The 22,332-nt window shown below is 44.0% G+C and overlaps 1 protein-coding gene across 1 annotated transcript in view; it reads left to right on the forward strand.

Moving 5' to 3' along the window:
- The window catches only part of NPL (N-acetylneuraminate pyruvate lyase), a 39,975-nt gene extending 18,546 nt beyond the window's left edge, over positions 1 to 21,429 (forward strand). The window contains exons 10-12 of the mRNA XM_073642610.1: positions 4,712 to 4,796; positions 18,829 to 18,868; positions 20,295 to 21,429. Of these exons, the coding sequence (XP_073498711.1) occupies positions 4,712 to 4,796; positions 18,829 to 18,868; positions 20,295 to 20,440 (271 nt within the window). The 3' untranslated portion in view covers positions 20,441 to 21,429. The remainder of the gene's footprint in view (positions 1 to 4,711; positions 4,797 to 18,828; positions 18,869 to 20,294) is intronic.
- The last annotated feature ends 903 nt before the right edge of the window (positions 21,430 to 22,332 follow it).

Consider the following 22,332-nt stretch of genomic DNA (forward strand, 5'->3'; position numbering starts at 1 on the left):
TCCTCGAGTTCGAAGAGATCCTCCCAATGACGCCAGGCTGGAAGTGGGTGGAAGGCTTTCCCACTTTCTTCCAGCTTGGGATGCGATAACAGCAAACCCCTGGATTCTGAAAATTATCAGTGGGGGCCTGAAGATCCGGTTCAGCCAGACCCCCTGGCGGACCTTTGTGGTTACCCCCCTACGAAAGGTCCAGGAAGAACAATTAGCCCTGGAAACAGAAGTGTTAGAGTTAGTAGGAAAGCAGGTCCTTCTCGAAGTACCAGCAACACAGAGAGGGAGGGTGTTCTATTCCCCACTATTTATGATAAAAAAAACAAACGGGTCCTTAAGGACCATCATCAACCTCAGGAGTCTGAACCAAGTAGTAGAAAACCAGACTTTCAAGATGGAGTCAGTAAGCTCGGCAGTGAAGCTCTTACATCGCAACTGCTTTATGGCTGTAATAGACTTGAAGGACGCATATGATCACGTCCCAATCCATCCGGAGTATCAGAAGTATCTGAGAGTAGCCCTGTTTATTCAGGGGAAGCTGAGGCATTTTCAGTTTGCTGCCCTACCCTTTGGCCTCTCCATTGCCCCGAGAATATTTACGAAACTAATAGCAGAAGTGACAGCCTTCCTACAGATCAAGGATGTAGTAATCGTGCCATATTTAGACGACTTCTTGATAATAGGGAAAACAGAAGCCCACTGCTCCAGTCAGCTCCTAGTGGTCACGGAAGTGTTGCATCAGCTGGGGTGGTTAGTAAATTTCCAAAAATCAAGACTAACCCCCTCCAGGACTCAGACCTTTCTGGGTCTAATCCTAGACTCTCGTCGCCAAACCTGCTTCCTCCCAGAGGACAAAATCTGCAGGTTGATTGCATTAGTCTCGAAGGCCATTCAAGCTCCAGAGATGTCTCTGAGAGAGGCAATGTCCCTCCTGGGTTCTATGACGGCCTGTCTCCCAGCAGTAATGTGGGCCCAGGGGCATATGAGGCGGCTTCAGTGGGAGGTCCTGTCAGCACAGAGGTCCTGCAACGGGCATTTAGAAGGCAGGCTCTCTCTCTCCCCACAAGTAGTAGATTCCCTTTCGTGGTGTACAGTCAGGGAAAATCTAACCGCAGGCGTTCAATGGTCCAGACCAGTAGATCGGGTAATTACGACCGACGCAAGCAGTTCCGGATGGGGGGGTCATCTGGCAGAACTCGCAATACAGGGTCACTGGGCTTGCCACGAGGGGGGAGCATCCTCAAACTTAAAGGAGCTTTGGGCCGTAGAAAGATCCCTCAGGGGCTTCCTCCCTCACATCCAAAATCACCATGTCCAGGTCAGGTCCGACAACCGGACAGCAGTAGCCTATTTGAATCACCAAGGAGGGACAAGGTCACACCCTCTGATGGTGGTGGCAGACAGGATCCTTGGTCTAGCAGAGCGAAACCTCCTATCCCTCAGCGCCCTTCACATAAAGGGGATAGAAAACGTGAAAGCAGATTTTCTAAGCCGCCATACCCTAAGACAGGGGGAGTGGGGGTTGAACCCGGAGGTCTTCCATCAGATTGTCCAGTTATGGGGGCAGCCAGACATAGACCTGTTCGCCACAAGGGCAAACAGAAAGGTGCAGAGATTTTGCTCCCTAAATCCGGCAGAAAATCCCCATGCCGTAGATGCCCTCCAGATTCCTTGGGGGTTCAGGAAGGCCTATGCCTTTCCGCCATTAGTGATGATTCCAGTAGTGGTGAGGAAGATCCGGGAGGAAGGCGCCAGGGTGATTTTGATAGCCCCTTTTTGGCCCAAGAGGCCTTGGTTCTCTCTGCTTAGGCTAATGTCGGTGTCAGATCCCTGGATTCTACCAGAGAGGCCGGACCTTCTCATGCAGGGACCAGTATTCCATGCCCAGGCCAGGGGGTTCCATCTTTTGGCATGGAATTTGAGAGGTCGCTATTGAGTAGCAAGGGGTTTTCATCAGGCTTAGTTTCTACTTTATTGGGGAGCAGAAAACCAATTACAACTAAGATTTATAGCAGGGTTTGGGGTAAATTCCTAGAGTTTATAGATATCCCGCTATCGAGCAAACCTCCGATCAGAGGGATCCTGGAATTTCTGCAAAAGGGGCAGGACCTGGGTCTAGCTACAGGGACCCTTAAGGTTCAAGTTTCAGCTTTGGGAGCACTCTACAATTGTAATCTGGCTGGGAATAGGTGGATCTCGAGGTTTATCAAGTCCTGTGCCAGAGCAGGACCGGTTAGATCCTTGGGTGTTCCTCCTTGGGACCTGAACCTAGTCTTGAACGCTCTTACTAGTGAACCATTTGAACCTCTACACAAGGTTTCTCCAAAAATTCTCACCCTTAAGACCATCCTCCTAGTGGCCTTAACGTCAGCCCGTAGGGTGGGTGATCTGCAGGCCCTTTCGGTTAATCCTCCTTACACACAAATCCTTGAGGATAGGGTCACCTTGCGGCCAGATCCAGCATACCTTCCCAAGGTGGTATCTAGATTTCACCGTAGTCAGGAGATTGTGCTACCCTCGTTCTGCAGCAATCCCAAGAACCCAGGGGAAGTCAGGTTCCATAGCCTAGATGTTAGGAGGTCCCTGCTACAGTACATTCACATGACTAGTCTGTGGAGGAAAGACGGTTCTCTGTTCCTGGCCTTTCAAGGGTGTAGGAAAGGTCACGGGGTGTCCAAGGGTACCATCTCTAGGTGGCTCAGGGAGGCCATTTGCTTAGCCTATACGTCCACAGGGGTTCCAGCCCCGGACAATGTGAGGGCTCATTCCACCAGAGCCGTTGCAACCTCCTGGGCAGAGAGAGCAGACGTCTCGATCGAGCAGATATGTAGGGCTGCTACTTGGTCTACACCATCCACCTTCTTTAAGCACTATCGGTTGGATCTATCCTCTTCTGATCTCACCTTTGGGAGAAGGGTACTTCAGGCGGTGGTCCCTCCCTAGGGTGCTCATAAATTCTCCAAAATTCTCTCAAGGTGTGCTGTCATGGGGGAGGGGAAAACACCAAGGTTACTTACCGGTAGCCGGTTTTTCCTGAGCCCATGACAGCACCCGTAGTTTCCCCCCCTTATTTTTTTCTATGTTTCTCACACCCTGGTGTGCACTGTTTGGGGTGGTGTGTATATGTATATTGTGGTGTTGGTTATGTGCCTAACCTGTTTAGGGAGGTCCTCTCAATGCTCTGTAAACAACTGAAGCGAGGGAGAGGTACCGCCCTTTTATTTCAGACGGTTTCCTGTCCTTGGTGGGGCGGATCCTCTCTCAAGGTGTGCTGTCATGGGCTCAGGAAAAACCGGCTATCGGTAAGTAACCTTGGTGTTTTGCATGTGTATTTGCCATGCGTTTTTCCCATGCATTGTATAGGCAAATACGCATGCAGAAACGAACAAGAATTGGTTATGTCCGTATTTTTTCTGCGAGTAAAATCTGCGCAGAAAAAATCCTGACCATGTGCACAGAACTTGCAGAATGTTATAGGAAGTCATGGGATAAGGTATGCAATGCGTTTCTGGAGCGTTTACGCGTTGCAAATACACACCAAAAACGCATCGTGGGCACACACCCTTACCTCTGCAGCACCGGAGGAATACTGTCACATAAAATCTGGCCAGACCCAGTTATCCTGCCAGCTTCACAGTAGAGCTTGCAAAAACTTGCAAGCTCTGCTCTTCTTGCCTAGGAGACCAGTCACCTCTGATACTCAGCAGAGGTGGCTGATAATTTAGACAACTAGTAGTAAGCTATAGAATAAAAAATACTTCCATCCTTGAGAATGCAGAAGATTTTTAAGTTTGGGGTCACAAGCGTATAAAAAATTGTCAGTTTCATCCAGAAAACTTGGATGATTTTTCTTCTCGCTTGTCATCCGTGTGCAATACAATATATATATATATATATATTATATTATATTATATTATATTATATTATATTTATATTTTTTTTTTATTTTTTTTTTAAGCCTTTTTGTTTTGTTAGTTATCAATGATTTATAAGACCATTTAGTTTCCTATGTTAACAAATTGCAGTGTATCTATTGAAAAAAACAGATGCTATATTGATGTTCCATATGGGATAGATGCGTATGGATGAGTCTGACCCAACAAAGAAAGGAAGAAACTAGTGCATGTTGCAATTTTTTTTTTCATAAGATTCAGTCTATAAGAAAAAAAAAAAAAAGCACATCTGAAATGGCCCAATTAAATAATATTGGTCCCAGTGCTGTCCGTTTTGTTTTTTTTCATGGACAGCTCTCGGCCAAAAATATGCTCATGTGAACCTACTACCAGCATAGCGATTAAATTTCAAAGGTGCGCTTTGCCACTTTAACTATATATCAAGTCGAGTAAACTCCTTTAATGCATTTGTGCCAACCTTTCTGCATTTATAGAGTTTAAGAGGTTCAGGATTTAGAGGATGGTTCACATTTCTGAAATTACAATAATTAACAGGGCATTTCAATCTTCAACACAGACAAAAGTATATACACGCCAAGCCATAAATTTCTGATAGATCAAGGTTCAAAGCAAGAAGCCATGTCCAGCCACAGACTAAATAGAGAGAGGATCATAAAAATTTGAATAACCCAGACGCATCCCTTCAAATGTATTTTTTTTGCTTTGCATTGTCTGGGAATTATTAATTTAGAATTATTGAAATTATTAAATATATAGTTATATTATATATTATTAAATATTGGATTTTTTTTTCTTTTTTTTAACAGCACATACAATTACTTAGGAGGGACCACGAATAAAGTGCTGACTGCGTATGCGGAAGGAGACCTAGAAAAAGCCAGAAAGATTCAGGTATGCTGTTCATAGGAATATACGGTATGTCAGAAAATAACATAATAGTTATTTGAAAGAAAACCACCATGTTTTTCTAATTTTAGAAAACCCCTTTTGTGTTGTTCCAATACACACAAAAGAAATTAATGTGTAGAAGCAAAACATGTAATTGCAATAAAACACGGTAGTTTTTCTTTCAAATGGCTGTGCCACACCTTTTCAGAGACCGTGGCTGCTCCAAGTTATAATAAAAACTTGTTTTACATAACATGTTGTTTTCTGACAGTCGTGGCCGAAAGTGTTGGCACCCTTGAAATAATTCCAGAAAATTAAGTATTTCTCCCAGAAATTTATTGCAATTGCACTTTTTGTTATACACATGTTTATTTCCTTTGTGTGTATTGGAACCACACAAAAAAAACAGAAAAAAAGGCAAATTGGACATACACCACTCACAAAAAGTTAGGCATATTTGGCTTCCAGGTGAAATTTATGGAATACGTAAAAAGTTCCCGCTACAGTGATATTTTATTGTGAAAGTAGGGCATTTAAGTAGAAGCATGTAATAGTGATTTCCTCATGTCAAACAATTTATTGAAACAAGAGTCAATAACGGTGGTGGGTGCACCACCATCAAAGGCTCTTCTGGTGACAACAGTGGCTGATACATAGCGCTCTGCTTGACGTCTCCAACATCGTTGGCGGCCATCATTTCTGCTCAGCGTGAATCGACTTTCATCAGTGAACAGCACTGAGGCCCACTGGTCCCTCATCCAGCGTTGATGACGCCTGTGCCTGGTGGTGTCGTCAGGTGCCCTTGCAGGTCGTCTAGCACACAAACCACACTGATGTAAACTGTTTTGAATTTTCTTACATGACACTTGGGTGCCTCTCACCTCTCTTAAATGTGCCTGTAGTTGTGTGGCTTTCATCATCCGGTTCCGAAGGACGTTGTTCATGAAGCATTCATCAGTGTGGGATGTGGCCAAAGGACGTCCACTTCTCTTCCTTTCTGTGACTCTTCCAGTCTCTCTGTATCTCTGTTGCAACCTGCTGATGACTCTGTTACTCTAAGCTCAGTGGCCGCTTCCATTTGAGAACATCCTGCTTGAAGCCTCGCAATGGCCGAGGTACTGGTGATCAATTGTTAGGTGTCGTCTTGGTCTCATGATGTCAAAATGTGAACAGCATGAGGTGGAAGTGGAGAATACCAATTCTAATTGAACTCCGAAATATATTGGCCGATTCATGGATCAAACGTCTGTTGTGAATTTTGCCATTATGCTCCTTGTTAGAGAACAGCAAGTTGTGCAGAAAGTGCTGAAATATTGAACAGTTGTACGAGTGCATTCAAAAGTTTGTCCTTGATGAGAAGCCTCGTGGAAGAAAGGACAGCGATGTGTTTTTCTTACCAAGGCCTGTCCCGGCGCTGGAAGAACGGGCTTGGGTCTGTGGCACCGGCCCTCCGGTTCTAGATGCGCCGTTCACAGGTTCCCCGGGGACCTGCTTCATGTGCGGGCGCAGGCAGTGAAGAGGTCCCGGGTTTCTGTAGTCTGCCGTGCCCCCCTCCTCCTGCCGCACACTCATCTGCTCCGGTGCATGGGCCCAGTGCTCGCATGCGCCTGATGTCACTATGCGGGGCACGATGGGTAAGGGCATGCCCCGGTGATGTTGGGGGCGGTACCCAAAAGAAGATGGCGGCGCCCTGTGCAACACCGGCCAGCATATTGAAAATGCCGGTGGCGTCTGCAGGGGGCAAGGGGAGGAGGGGAGGATACCAGAAGAAAGACCGCAGTGGATCCAGAGGTGGTGACAGGCCCACCTCCCTATATAAGGAAGACCAGACGGTTAGGACGCTGCTCAAAGAATCTGATCACCATGTCAGAGAACAGCAGCTGTCACCACAGCAAGAGCCACAGTCACCACCAACATCACCACCTCCTCCACCATCATCTGCTCGCCAGTCAAGGGGTAATCGCTCAAATGACAAAGGCAGCAGTCGTCCCAGTCAGAGGAGCAAGACTTCTCAGGACTCCGTGGTCTCCAGAAAGGATACTATGCATGTCCAGAAGCAGACTTCAAAACCGGTATTTTCTGTAGCAGCGGGGTGAGTGATCTTCGTGAATGTCACGTGATATGTTTGCTAATGGGCCTCCTTATGTGATTAAATCACTAGGAGGAACACAAGAAAGCTGTTGCCAAGAAGCGGAACAGGGAGTGTGCTTTATGCAAAACGCCGCTGGCAATAGACTGGCAGAAGCAGCTCTGCTCGGACTGCATTCAGAGAACTATAAGTGAGGGTACCCCTGACTTTGCAGCTAATCTTAGATCAGTTATTAGATCAGAGGTTGAGGGTTCCCTTAGATCTCTATTATGGAAAAGAAGGAAAATTGTATCTGAGCTTTCTTCTTCGAATGCAGACTTCTCTGCTCTATCGGATGCCCAGTATCATAGTGATGCCTCACCTTCCTCCTCGGACAGTGATAGAGGGGGCAGGCCTTGCCTTTCTATAGATTAGACTGATAGATTGATTAAAGTCATCAGAGGTACTATGGGGTTAAAAGAGGATAAATCAACCAAGTCCCTAGGAGATCTAATGTGCGTTTTTTTTCTTTTCCTCCAACCCCCCGAACCTTTCCAGTAAATGCCAAGGTCCAGGCTCTCATTAATAGGGAGTGGAGGAAGCCAGAAAAGACTGGGGCCTTGCCTACATCCTCAAAAAGGAAATATCCCTTTGAGGAAAAGAACTCAGGAAGTTGGGATAAGGTGCCAAAAATTGATGGAGCAGTGTCGAGGTCATCAAAGATGTCAGCACTCCCCTTTGAGGACTCAGGGGTGCTTAGAGACCCCTTGGATAAGAAGGCAGATATCTTCTTAAGGCACACTTGGGAATCAGCAGCAAGTCTAAAACCGGCCATTGCAGGAACTTGTACTGCCCGTTCCCTGATGGTCTGGCTTCAGCAGCTGGAGGATCAGCTGAAAGATAGAAAGACCACAAGAGAAAAATTATGCCCCTACTACATGGCGTCGCAGCCTTTCTAGCTGATACCTCTGCCGATTCCGTGAAACTTGCAGTTAGATCGGCCGGACTGTCTTAACGCGGCAAGGCGGGCTTATGGCCTAAGGGATGCACTGGAGATTTACAATCAAAAAATAGGTTGTGTTCCATACCCTGTGATGGCCAGTTTCACTTCGGGAAAAAATTGGATGAGGTTCTTGAAAAAGCAGGTGATAAGAAGGGAAGATTTCCTGGTTTCTTTGCTGATACAAAGATATCCTATTTTTGGAGGGGGAAATTTAACAGCAGTCATCCCCCCCAGGTGAGAAAAGAAAATGGAAGGTCAAAAACAAGAAAAAATCTGGATACATGTTTGGAGGCCCTCCCTCCACTTCCAAGAGACCTCCCCAATGACGCCAGACCACAAGTAGGGGGAAGATTGTCCCACTTTGTTCGGGCCTGGGAAAACATCTCCTCCAGCACGTGGATCCTGGGTATAGTGAGAGACGGACTAAAATTCAATTCCTTCAGCAACCACGGCCCCCTTTTGTGATGACCCCAGTAAGAAAGTCCCCAAACGAACAGCTGGCCTTCGTATCGGAGATTGTGAACCTACTGAACAAACGAGTGCTTTGCGAAGTCCTGGTCAGTCAGAAAGGAAGGGGATTTTATTCCCCTCTCTTTCTAATAAAAAAAACAGGACTGTTCATTCAGGACTATTATTAACTTAAAAGGCCTCAATCGCTTTATAAACAACCATACATTCAAGATGGAATCGGTAAACTCAGCAATAAAGCTTCTTTTTCGCAATTGTTTTATGCAGTGATAGATCTGAAAGATGCATATTATCACGTCCCCATTCACCCAAATCATCAAAAATATCTAAGGGTTGCTCTTTACATCCAGGGAAGATGCAGACACTTCCAGTTCCAAGCCCTCCCCTTCGGGTTGTCGATTGCTCCAAGAGCTTTCACCAAGCTGATAGCCGAGGTGACAGCCTTTCTTTGCATTCAAAATACAGTTATAATGCCATATCTGGACGACTTTCTTATAGTGGGGAATTCAAACAGCCACTGTACTTCACAACTGAAAGAAGTCATGACTGTCTTGCAGAACTTGGGCTGGGTGGTAAACACCCAAAAATCAAGGCTAGAACCCGCAAGGATCCAGTCCTTCCTGGGGTTTACTCTAAACTCCAACTGTCAGACTTGTCTCCTACCCGAGAGCAAAATAGCCAGAGTCACAAATTTGGTCTCGGCAGCCATACAGACCCCAGACATGTCCTTGAGGAAGGCTATGTCCCTGCTAGGTACTCTAACATCCTGCATCCCGGTAGTCAAGTGGGCTCAATTTCACACAAGAGATCTTGTCAGCACAAAAATTGTTAAAAGGGTATTTAGAAGGAAAGGTACATCTCTCCTTAGAAACCAGAAACTCCCTCTCGTGGTGGACAGACAGGTCAAATTTAGCTTTAAGGGTCCAGTGGGACACACCAGTGCAAAGCATTATCACGATGGACGCAAGCAGCTTAGGGTGGGGGGCACACCTAGGAAGCCATGTAATTCAAGGCTTTTGGTCAGTCCTGGAGAAGGAAGGATCGTCAAACCTGAAAGAGCTATGGGCAGTGAGGAAGGCTTTAGAGGGCTTCCTCCCTTTACTCCAGAGCCGTCATGTTCGAGTTATGTCGGACAACAGCGCCACTATGGCTTACATAAACCACCACAGGGGAACAAGATCTCATTTACTTCTAAAGGCAGTAAGCAGACTTTTTCAAATAGCAGAGCAGCATCTCCTTACGGTGCTACACATACGAGGCATAGCAAACACAACAGCAGATATCCTAAGCTGCAACAAGTTGAGACAGGGGGAGTGCGCCCTGAATCCCAAAGTATTCCGGCAGATAGTACAGCTGTGGGGACTGCCAGAAATCTATTTGTTCGCCGACAAAAACAGAAAGGTGGAGAAGTTTTGCTCGCTAGACCCAAAGGGAAACCCATTGGTTTTAGATGCTGTACAGATCCCCTGGGGTTTCAAGTTGGCCTATGCCTTCCCTCTAATAGCTATGATACCTCTGGTAGTGAGGAAAATCAGGAAGGATTGAGTGATTCTCATTGCCCCCTTTTGGCCAAAGAGACCATGGTTCTCCCTTTTGAGGATGATGTCACTATCAGACCCATGGATCCTGCCGGAGATCCCGGAACTTCTGAAACGGGGACCAGTATTCCACTCTCAAGTGAAAGGTTTCCACCTTGCTGCATGGAACTTGAGAGGGCAATATTGAGGAGCAAAGGTTTTTTATCAGAATTAGTTTCTTCTCTGTTAAGGAGAAGAAAGCCCATAACCACCTAAATCTATGGTAGAACATGGAGAAAATTTTTAGATTTCCTAGGAAAACCATTAAGCCAAGAACCTCCAGTTAATTCCATCCTGGAGCTCATACAGAAGGGTTTTGAATTAGGTCTAGCTACCAATACACTCAAAGTCCAGGTATCAGCCTTGGGAGCGTTATATAACTGCAACCTAGCAGCCAATAAATGGGTTATAAGATTCATTAAAGCTTGTAGTAGATCTAGACCAGTCACAATACCCAAAGTTCCCCCACGGGTCCTGAATTTAGTCCTTGAGGCCCTAACTAAAGAACCTTTCGAGCCGGTTCAGGAGTTGTCTGCAAAATACCTTACTCTCAAGTCAGTTATTTTGGTGGCTTTAACATCAGCCCGTAGAGTAAGTGATTTACAAGCACTATCCATAAATCCTCCATATACAAATATTTGAGGATAGAGTGGTATTGAAGCCTGACCCAGCCTACCTACCTAAAGTAGCACTCAAATTTCATAGATCCCAGGAAATTGTTCAGCCCTCTTTTTGTGACAACCCGAAAACCCCAGGGGAAGGAAAGTTTCATAACCTTGATGTTAGACAAGCACTATTACAATACATTCATGTATCTAGCCAGTGGAGGCAAGGCCAATCTCTGTTTGTAGCTTTCCAGGGGGGGAGTAGGAAGGGTCACGTGGTGACAAAAGGGATTATAGCTAGATGCATTAGGGAAGCCATTTCCTTAGCCTATACGGCCAGTGACACCCCGATTCCTGATGGCATCAAGGCTCACTCCACCAGAGCCATGGCTACCTCTTGGGCAGAGATGGCAGAGGTATCGATAGATCAAATCTGTAAGGCCGTTACCTGGTAGTCACCATCTACCTTCTTTAAACACTATCGGTTGGATCTGGCCTACCTTACTGACCTAACCTTTGGTAGAAGGGTGCTGCAAGCGGTGGTCCCTCCCTAAGGGTTTTTTTTCTCCAAAAGTCTCTCAGGTGTGCGGTCATGGGTGAAGGGAAAACACAAAGGTTTCTTACCGTTAGCTGGTTTTTCCAGAACCCATGACAGCACCCGTATATTCCTCTCCCTTTTTCCTTCTTTCTCACCATACGCGTGTGCACGGTTGGTGGGTGTAATATGATGTAATGTTGGTTTTTTGCTTATACCTCTTTTTTGAGGTCCTCTCAATGCTCTGTAACCAACTGAAGCGGGGAAGAGGTGCCGCCCTTTTATTTCAGATGGTTTCCTGTTCTTGGTGGGGCGGATCCTCTCAGGTGTGCTCTCATGGGTTCTGGAAAAACCGGCTACCGGTAAGTAACCTTGGTGTTTCATGAACCAACCAGCCACACAAAACAACCACTGATCAGCAACCTGTTTAACAGCTTCCTGACCGCCCACTCTATACAAACGTTGGCGCTGCCTGGGCTCTGTGCAGCGCCGACATTTATAAACTGTCGGTGGTCGCGCAGTGCTCAGGACCCCCAGGGTCCAGCAAGCTCTGTGGGTGCGATGCAGAGCAGTAGCTCTGACAGGGGACCTCATCGGGACCAATCAGGTCCCAATGATGTTAACCCTTTGCAATCTTCTAGATGCTGCGATCCACAGCGATCGCGGCATTTAGGAGCTAGTGAGAGGAGAGGGGGTCATCCACTCACCTTTCCGACGCCCCCTGTGATAGCTGATGGGACCTGGTGTTGTCATGGCACCCGAAGGTCACATGACCACCTCCGGGTCTGCCATGCACGGTATCCTGCTAGGCTCAGCCAGCAGCTGAAGTCTACCAGGAGATACTAATAGTGTAAAACTGTCAGCTGAGCTCTCATGCAATGCAATGCAATACATGTCTGTTGCAATGCATGAGAACAGTGTTTAGAAAAATAAAAATTGATGTCCCATACAGAGACTAAGTAAAAGTGTAAAAAAAAAAGTCTAAAAATGTTTTCAAACTGTTAAAAAAAAAAAAAAAAAAAAAATAGATAAAATATTAAACCAATAAATCCGTATATTTATGCGAAAACAAAAAAAGTACACATATTTGGTATCGCCGCTTCCGGAACAACCCGATCTATAAAACTGTCACACTAATTAACCCCTTCTGTGCACATCAGAATTTTTATTTTTTTTTAAAAAAAAAACCGAGCAAAAAACTATACTTTTTCATCATATCGCCAAACAAAAAGTGGAATAAAATGTGATCAAAAAGCCAAATGGAAATAAAAATGGTACCACTGAAAACGTCATCTTGTCCCGCAAAAAAAAAGCCACGATACAGCTCCATCAACCGAAAAATAAAAGTTAGCGCTCTCAGAATAGAACGATGCAAAAAAAAAATTTTTTTTTATCTATAAAATAGTTTTGTGTAAAAGCGCCAAAATATAAAAAAAACTATGTGTGTGGTATCGCTGTAAATGTACTGACCCAAAAAATAAATCTGCCTTATCACTTTTACCACACGCAGAACGGCATAAAAAAAAATCTCAAAGAACAAATCCTGAATTCCTGGTTTTTCTTCATTTTACCTCCCAAAAATCAGAATAGAAAGCGATCAAAAAATGTCACGTACCCAAAAATGGTACCAATAAAAAACGTCAACTCGTCCCGCAAAACACAAGCCCTTACATGACTATCGGCCGAAATATGGAAAAATTATAGCTCTCAAAATATGGTGATGCAAAAACTAGATTTTGCAAAAAAAAAAGCGTCTTTTAGTTTAGTGTGTGACAGCTGTCAATCCTAAAAACCCGATATGAATCTGGTATCGCTGTAATCGCACCGACCCAAAGAATAAAGTCGTCTAATCACTTATACCGCACGAGGAACGGCGTAAAAAATAAATAAAACTATTCTTCACCTGCTGCTGATTTGTTTTTGTCTCCCAAAGACCGCAGTAAGGCTCTGCTCACATTTATCCTGCGCTCTGCACTGAGCACTTACATCGGGGTTTCCGTGTAAATCTCTGAAATACGTGAATCAGACAGAACCCCCAGCAGAAGATTCCCTGTAATAAGGCAGATGTTCGCACTGTGGATGCCGTCTGGCCTGTGATCTCATCGTGTCAGTTTTTTTAGGCGTGCATAAAAGTACGGTTGGCCACAGTTTTCTGCACTTCTGTGAAAAAAAGGACACCGCTAAACAGAGGCCAGACTGAGTCCAGAGTAACTCTGCTGCCTCATTATAGTGAATGGATCCCGCATGGGTTTCATCTGAATTACATCACTTGGAGATTTAGATGGAAACCCGATGTAAGTGCTCAGCCTAGAGCGCCGGATAAATGTTATGTAAAATGTTCCCAATAAAAGCTTCAACTCGGTCCTCAAGAAAAGCAAGTCCCCACTCAGGTCCGCACAAAGGCTCTAGAAAAGCGAAATGGCCCTTGCCCCCCAAAAGAAATTCAGAAAATGTTGTGCATCCAAATGCCTCCCTCCCTTCTGAGCCCCACAACTACATTTAGGGTCCACATGATTGGCATTCCTGTAGCGATGAGAGCTTGCCTAATTTACAGGTGCATGTCTCCAGAAGCATGAGCTGGGCACAATGTACTGGTCACTACAGTGTACTGGTCACTTCAACGGCAGTTTGAAATTTTCACTCCGCAACATCCACTGCTGCTTGTTTCTGGAAAAGACTCATGGAGTCAAAATCGTCACTACACCTGTAGGTAAATTCCCAAAGGGGTATAATTTCCAAAATGGGGTCACTTGAGGGGGATTCTGCTCTCCTAGCACTTAGGGACACTGTATATGGAGTCCGCAAACTATTATACAATAATTTGTTCTCCAAGAGTCAAATAGCGCTCCGTCCCTCCCAGGTCTCGCCGTATGGCTAAGTGGTACTGTACAGCCACATATGGGATATTGCCACGTTTAGAAGAAATTGTGTGATACATTTCGGCACCATTTTTACCCATTGCCCTGTGTGATAATGTAATTGTTTTCTTCACTGACCAATGGTATAAATTAAAAAATACTCACTACTTCCCTAGATGAATTCCTTGAGAGGTGTAGTTTACAAAATGGGGTCACTTGTGGGGGTTTCCGCTGTTTTGGCATGTCAGCGACTCTTCAAATGTGACATGATGTCTGCAACCTATCCCAGCCAACATAGCACTCCTTTCTCTTCCAAGCCCTGCCGTGTGCCAAAGCAGTAGTTTTCCACCACATATGGGGTATCGGCATACTCAGGAGAAATTGCACAACAAATTTCATGGTGCAATTTCTCCTGTTACCCTTATGATAATGCAAAATTGGGGGATGAAAAACATTTTTGTGGGAAATATGTGAAAATTTTATTTTTACTTCTCAATATTATAAACTTCTGTGAAGCACCTGTAGGTTCAAGGTGCTCACCACACATCTAGATAAGTTCCCTAAGGAGTCTAGTTTCCAAAATGGTGTCACTTGTGGGGAGTTTCCACTGCTTAGGCACATCAGGGGCTCCACAAATGTGACATGACGTCCGCTAATTATTCAAACAAATTTTACATTCAAAAAGTCAAATGGCGCTCCTTCCCTTCCGAACCCTGCAGTGTACCCAAACAGTAGTTTTCCCTCACATATGGGGTATCGGCATGCTCAGGAGAAATTGCACTACAAATTGTGTAGTCCATTTTTTCCTGTTACCCTTGTGAAAATAAAAAATTGGGTATAAAGTAAAATTTTTGTGAAAAAAAGTTAAATGTTCATTATTTTCTTCCACATTCCAAAAATTCCCGTGAAGCACCTAAAGGGTTAATAAACTTCTTGAATGTGGTTTTGAGCACCTTGAGGGGTGAAGTTTTTAGAATAGTGTCAGTTTGGGTATTTTCTGTCATAAAGGCCCCTCAAAGTCACTTCAAATAAGATGTGGTCCCTAAAAAATGTTTTGTAAATTTTGTTGGAAAAATGAGAAATCGCTAGTCAACTTTTAACCCCTATAACTTCCTAACAAAAAAAAAAATTTTGGTTACAAAATTGTGCTGATGTAAAGTAGACATGTGGGAAATGTTATTTATTAACTACACTGCTCAAAAAATAAAGGGAACACTTAAACAACAATATAACTCCAAGAAAATCAAACTTCTGTGAAATCAAACTGTCCACTTAGGAAGCAACACCGATTGACAATCAATTTCACATGCTGTTGTGCAAATGAAATAGACAATAGATGATTGCCAATGATTTCCAAGACACACTCAATAAAGGAGTGGCTCTGCAGGTGGGGACCACAGACCACATCTCAGTAACAATGCTTTCTGGCTGATGTTTTGGTCACTTTTGAATGTTGGTTGTGCTTTCACACTCGTGATAGCATGAGATGGACTCTACAACCCACAGAAGTTGCTCAGGTAGTGCAGCTCATCCAGGATGGGATATCAATGCGAGCTGTGTCTGTCAGCGTAGTGTCCAGAGGCTGGAGGCGCTACCAGGAGACAGGCCAGTACACCAGGAAACGTGGAGGGGGCCGTAGGAGGGCAGCAACCCAGCAGCAGGACTGCTACCTCCGCCTTTGTGCAAGGAGGAACAGGAGGAGCACTGCCAGAGCCCTGCAAAATGACCTCAGCAGGCCACAAATGTGCATGTGTCTGCACAAACGGTTAGAAACCGACTTCATGAAGGTGGTATGGGGGCCTGATGTCCAAAGATGGGGGTTGTGCTCACAGCCAAACACTGTGCAGGACGCTTGGCATTTGCCACAGAACACCAGGATTGGCAAAGTCACCACTGGCGCCCTGTGCTCTTCACAGATGAAAGCAGGTTCACACTGAGCACATGTGACATGTGACAGACATTACTGACCCACTGCATGACCGGTTTGGCAGTGGGTCAGTAATAGTGTGGGGTGGCTTTTCTTTGGAGGGCCGCACAGCCCTCCATGTGCTCGCCAGAGGTAACCTGACTGCCATTAGGTACTGAGATGGGATCTTCAGACCCCTTGTGAGACCATATGCTGGTGCGGTTGGTCCTGGGTTCCTCCTAATGCAGGACAATGCCAGACCTCATGTGGCTGGAGTGTGTCAGCATTTCCTGCAAGATGAAGGCATTGAAGTTATGGACTGGCCCGCCCGTTCCCCAGACCTGAATCCGATTGAGCACATCTGGGACATCATGTCTCGCTCCCTCCACCAACGTCACGTTGCACCACAGACTGTCCAGGAGTTGGCGGATGCTTTAGTCCAGGTCTGGGAGGAGATCCCACAGGAGACCATCTGCAACTTCATCAGGAGCATGCCCAGGCGTTGTAGGGAGGTCATACAGGCACGTGGAGGCCACACACAATACTGAGCCTTATTTTGACTTGTTGTAATGTCCTTAAATTAAAGTTGGATTAGCCTATAGTGTGTTTTTCCACTTTAATTTTGGGGGTGACTCCAAATCCAGGCCTCCATTGGTTAATAAATTTGATTTCCATTGATGATTTTTGGGTGATTTTGTTGTCAGCACATTGAACTTTGTACAGAACAAAGTATTCAATGAGAATATTTCATTCATTCAGATCTAGGATGTGTTATTTGAGTGTTCCCTTTATTTTTTGAGCAGTGTATTTTGTGTGACATATCTCTCTGATTTAAGGGCATGAAAATTCAAAGTTTGAAAATTGCAAAATTTTCGCCAAGTTTCCGTTTTTTTTTTCACAAATAAATGCAAGTCCAAGCGAAGAAATTTTTACCACTATCATGAAGTACAAGATGTCACAAAAAACAATCTCCGAATCAGTGAGATCCGTTGAAGCGTTCCATAAAGTGACAGTGGTCAGAATTGAATAAATTGGCCTGGTCACGAAGGCGAAAACAGGCTCTGGCACGAAAGGATTAATAGCTTCTTTACCCAGGCCGACATCACCTAACAATGAATGCTGGACGAACCACAATAGATAATTCTGTCTACATATGCTGCCATTGTTCTCTGCGGCACACGCCCTATTTACACAGGATGATGCACTGCCAAGAATGATGATCATTTGTGCACACAAAAAGATCGTTTCACACAAGAAAATAACATTTTTCGCATTCGTCAGATGATAGGCAGCCTGTTTACAAAGGAGGGAAACTAGCGTTCCTAATAATCTTGCAGTAAAAATGGACCCTTTTGTACCACCTATTAGAGGACTTGCTTTGTGCCAGAAATGTATGTCGTAGTTCTGTCTCTTTTCTTTTGGGTGCACTGTGTCACAATGTTAGGCCATGTCCCTTTACTACAATCTGTACCCCATTTAGCAAGATCAGGGCCCCTTTGGTTAACAAGTTGTAAAGTGTCTAAAAATACCTAATATTGTGTAGATCATGAAAGGTTTTTTTTTTGCAAATTACACCAGAATTCTAGCTTTATAAATCACCTCCATTGTTCTAAATAACTATCAATTCAATATCAAGATATCCAAGCCCGCTCGCTCATATTTAGTTATTATTAATATAATATTAACGCCTTTCTGACGTGGTACGTAATAGTACACACCACGTCATAACCTCCTGTTCAGCACGGGCTCCGGCGCTGAGCCCGCACTAAACCGGGCACATGACAGCTGATCTATACAGCTGACGTGCCCGCAACAGCCGCGGGTGGAATCGCGATCCACCCGCGGCTGTTAACTAGTTAAATGCCGCTTTCAATCTCTGACCGGCATTTAGCTCGAGCAAACCGGATGCACGTCACTTACCCCGCCCATTGGCACCTATGTCACATGACCGCGGGTCACCGATGGGTTGGCAGACAACCCGGGGTTGTCACTGCCAGATTGCTATAAGCTCCGCCCAGCCTTCGGCGCTCATAGCAAGTGAGCAGCTCTGCTACACACAGGCGATCTGCTCATCGCCTGTGCGTAACAGAGGCGATTGAATTAAGTGCTGCTTCTAGTCTCCCATGGAGACTATTAAAGCATTCAAAAAGTGTAAAGAAGAAAAAAAAAAGTTTTTAAAAATATTTAAAAAAAAATAAAAGAAATAAAGTTTAAATCACCCCCATTTTGCCCCATTCAAAATAAAACAATAAAAAAAAAACACATACACATATTTGGTATCGCCGCATTCAGAATCGCCCGATCTATCAATATAAAAAAAATAATCCAATCGATATACTGCGTAACAAGAAAAAAATTCTTAACGCCAGAATTCATTTTTTTTGGTCGCCGCAACATTGCAATATAATGCAATAGCGGTCGATCAAAGCATCGGATCTACCCCAGAATGGTATAAATATAAACGTCAGCTCGACGTGCAAAAAATAAACCCTCACCCGGCCCCAGATCCCTAAAAAATGGCGACGTTACAGGTCTCTGAAAATGGTGCCATTTTTTTTTCTAGCAAACTTTTGGGATTTTTTTTTCACACTTAAATAAAAATGAACCTATACACATTTGGTGTCTACGAACTCGTAATGACCTGGAGAATAAGAATGGCCGGTCAGTTTTAGCATTCAGTGAACGTGGTAAAAAAACAACAACAAACAACTGTGGAATTGCACTGTCTTGCAATTTCACAGCACTTGGAATTTTTTTTCCGTTTTCCAGTACTCAATATGGTAAAATCAGTGATGGCGTTTAAAAGTACGGTTTGTCCCGAAAAAAGTAAGCCCTCACATGGCCATATTGACCGAAAAATAAAAAAGTTATGGCTCTGGGAACAAGGGGAGGAAAATGCTCCGATCATGAAGGGGTTAAAAGGGTGAGGTCATAATATATCTGCTGTCTGGCATTTGTGAATGTACTGATAATTGAAATTATTACTATTTCAATAAAAGTACGTTTCTATTTCAGGTCCGAATACAGGAGTTCATCGCCTTTGTTTTCACCCTGGGTATGTGTTTCTAAAAACATTAACTTGTTTTTATTGGATAAGCCCTTTATCTTCTATCCACAGGATAGGTGATGACTTACTGATGAGTAGTGTCTGACCACTGGAGACCTGCACTGAAGGGCAGAAGGGGGAACTTTTATCCTTGACAGGGCATTTTAATCCTTATTACAGCATAGGATGGAAGGTCGAATAACCAACCGACTGCTACTCCATTCATCTTCTATGGGGCTGTCAGAAAAAGCTGAGCATAGCCCTTGGCAGCCACATGGGGAATAAATGAAGCAGTGGCCCCCCGTTCTGCCGTTTGGTGTGGATCCCAGCGGTTGGACCCCAACCCTTTTAGAAGGTATAAAGTGATGTGTTCCTCTGCACATTTCAGTCATATCCTTTTAATAATGGCTAGCGAACATGTTCGTTTAAAAGCCACCAAATGCAGAACTTCCTCTTAAAGGGGTTACTTGCTTCCCAGATGATACATTAGATTTTTTTGTGGGTTTTTTTTTTTTGGACATTTAAGCTGTTAACATGGGGTTGTCCAATAGTGCACAACCCCTTTAATTTGTGCCTAACATAAGTTTTCCCACTTTAGTAAGTGATTGCTTATTACTAGGATGTGCCATCACTTACTGATCTTCGAGATCCATTTGTCGGAACGCCCACTATCCTTATAATTGAGGGGTCCGTCCACCTACTGTACCATAGCCAAAGTATAAACACATTAAACTTGCAAGTGTTTTCTCCGTTACCCACTTTAATCTGCATATTAAACAGACGCTCATCCACAAGGGGCAAGCCCCATTCAATGTCACTTCGGGATCCTCCCCAGCAAGACACAGCAGTATGACCGAGAGTGTGATTTTCCCATTGAAAACGTTGAGGCTCATTTTGTAATTTTTTTTTTTTTACGTTGTTTTTGGTGTGGAAAATGTGTATTTTCCACTCTAAAATCCATGTGAATAAACTCTGTGTAAAACATACCCTTAAGGATAATAACCACCAGAAGTTAAATGTTGTCTCGCATTAGTAGAAAGGTTTTCCTGCAACAGCACTACTCATTTCTATAGGGCACAGTCAGACTGCTGAATGAATCGGACCGGGATTGGAACGCAGTGCATGGACTGGCCGCCGGCTTTTCCGACCCTAGTGTGACCGCTGCGTAGAAATACATGATACATGAAGCTGTTACACTCCGATCGGGAGAGAAGCCGGCCAGTCCATGCACTATGTTTCGATCTCTGTCCAATTTGTGACTGCGCCCTTAGACTGTATGTGCCACTGCACTATATCCCCATCCTCTCTGTCTTCTATGTCCCATGTGCAGAAGCAAAAACTCATGGACTTACAGGGTGTGAATTCTTGAATGTGACTGTAGATATTTAGATGTCCATCAAAATAGTTTACACTTATTTCATTTCTTCTTTTGAAGGTTGGGGATTACCAGAATTTAAAAACATTATGTCTACGATGTCTGGAATTGATCTAGGACCGCCAAGACTACCACTGATCTCTGCCTGTAAACCAGAGCATCTGGAAAAAATCAGAGAAGAAATGAAGAGATTGGATCTTATATGAAGAAGCAAAAACACAACTGGATGCATAATGAACAAGGCCGACACGTTGCTGATGTGTATGGTGGAGATGCTTTGTTCACCACCGTAGCATACAGTGCAGTAATCTTCCCGAGCACTTAAAGGGCCATGGAGGCAACAAAAATGTCTTACTGTGCTAACAGCTGCAATCCTCATCTGCAACTAACCTGACCATGAAATTGATATTTTATATAAAGAAGAAATGTATTAAAAGGGTTGTTCTCATCCTTCCTCCTTCTTCAGGAGCACGCTTTCTGGCTTTCTGTTTACCGGGGGACTGTGAACTGCTGGTTTAAATTGTGTGCTCACCAACACTTTGATGCTGCAGAGGCAAAGCCGTCTCTTCTGAGGAGAACAGAGGCTCTGAAGCTGGTAGGATCTAGCTATCCGGCCAGATTCAGAACAGCACTTACAAGCTCTATAGAAAACAGCTTGCAAGTGTTCACCTTGCCTCGAAAACCAGTCACTGTTTGATATACAGCAGAGGTGGACAGTAACCTAATAAAAATTAAAATTTCTTCGGTCTTGAGAAAGTGGTTTTTTAATAACAAGTAAATTGTGAAGTTGCTTGTTTTACAAGCACTTTGCAATTTTAACCACTTGGGTTGAGATAACATATTTAATATATGTGTGAACATTGTCCTATTTTATATATGATTAATATCTGCCGAACTCAGTTTTTGCTACAATAACCTATTTTCTAACACCTTTAAAAATCAAGCACTTTGCTCTAATTTATGGAAAAAAACAGCAATTTGATCACACAGGAGCCATTATGAGAAATGCAACTGGAGGGTATAGGAAGAATGTTTTATATAAAACCTGGATGATGTTACTGTTCTCCACCTCCTATAGGATACTTTGCTTATCTTACAATCATCACTTTGAAAAGAAAAAAATGTTTTTGCACTTTTGTGTGCTTTATCATCAGTTTTCTGATGACACAACAAATAAACAGAACTTGATTTCAAATCTTGTTGTTTTTCTCTAAACAGAGTGTTTTCAGAAAATTACCTATTGTAATTTGTGATCATTTTTGTTCAATTTTTCATTTGACTATTAAAAAAAAATATTCAAATACCTGAATTTTTACACTTGCCTTTCCAGCAGTCTTATCACAGACAAGGACAGGTAACACCTCTATATACCATAGGTAACACAGGATTCCCCATTCATGATAGGTGATATGTCACCATTCATCCTCCCTTGACAATGACCTTTCCGTAGATCAGAACATGCCCAGAACATACTTGTATGCAATTTGACAAGATCAGAGCGGCTCTATTGCTGTGTATGTCCATGTGGCTGGTGAACAGGCTTCATGAGCCTAATATTAGGCCTTCTGGAGTGTATAGCGAGGCATCTTAAAGGGAATACGTCAACAAAATCAACCCCACCCCCCAAAACCGCATATATGGGCATGCATGTCTTCGAAACTTAAATCCACTGACCCCTTTATATTTTCCACTTGTTGCATCACTTCTGAGTATTTAGTGATTTAGTTAAAATGCAAATGAGGCATGAAGTGCTCTGTGCATGACAAAGCACTTTAGGTGTTACTGCTGTGGCTAGGAGGACCGATACTAGGCAAAAAAAGTTTGCTCCTCCTCAGCAGGGTACACCCACCAACGGGCAATGAAGCTTAATCAGTTAGTGAGAGCAATAGGAGAAACAACAAGAAAACAACCTTAAACAGACCCAACATAGGCACAAATGAAGGTGGGTGCTGTGTTCCCCAATGAAGGCTCAGAGAAAGGAACTTTACGGTGAGTACCCAAAAGCCTTTTTTTTTCCCTCTTATCGCTTCATTTGGGGACAAAGGTACCCATGGGATGTCCCAAAGGTGTGAGCAAAAGAAAACATGCCCAGATCAAG

The sequence above is a fragment of the Phyllobates terribilis genome, unplaced genomic scaffold, assembly GCF_046119375.1.
Source record: "Phyllobates terribilis strain yellow unplaced genomic scaffold, ASM4611937v1 Scaffold_8__6_contigs__length_399053987, whole genome shotgun sequence".
Taxonomy (NCBI): domain Eukaryota; kingdom Metazoa; phylum Chordata; class Amphibia; order Anura; family Dendrobatidae; genus Phyllobates; species Phyllobates terribilis.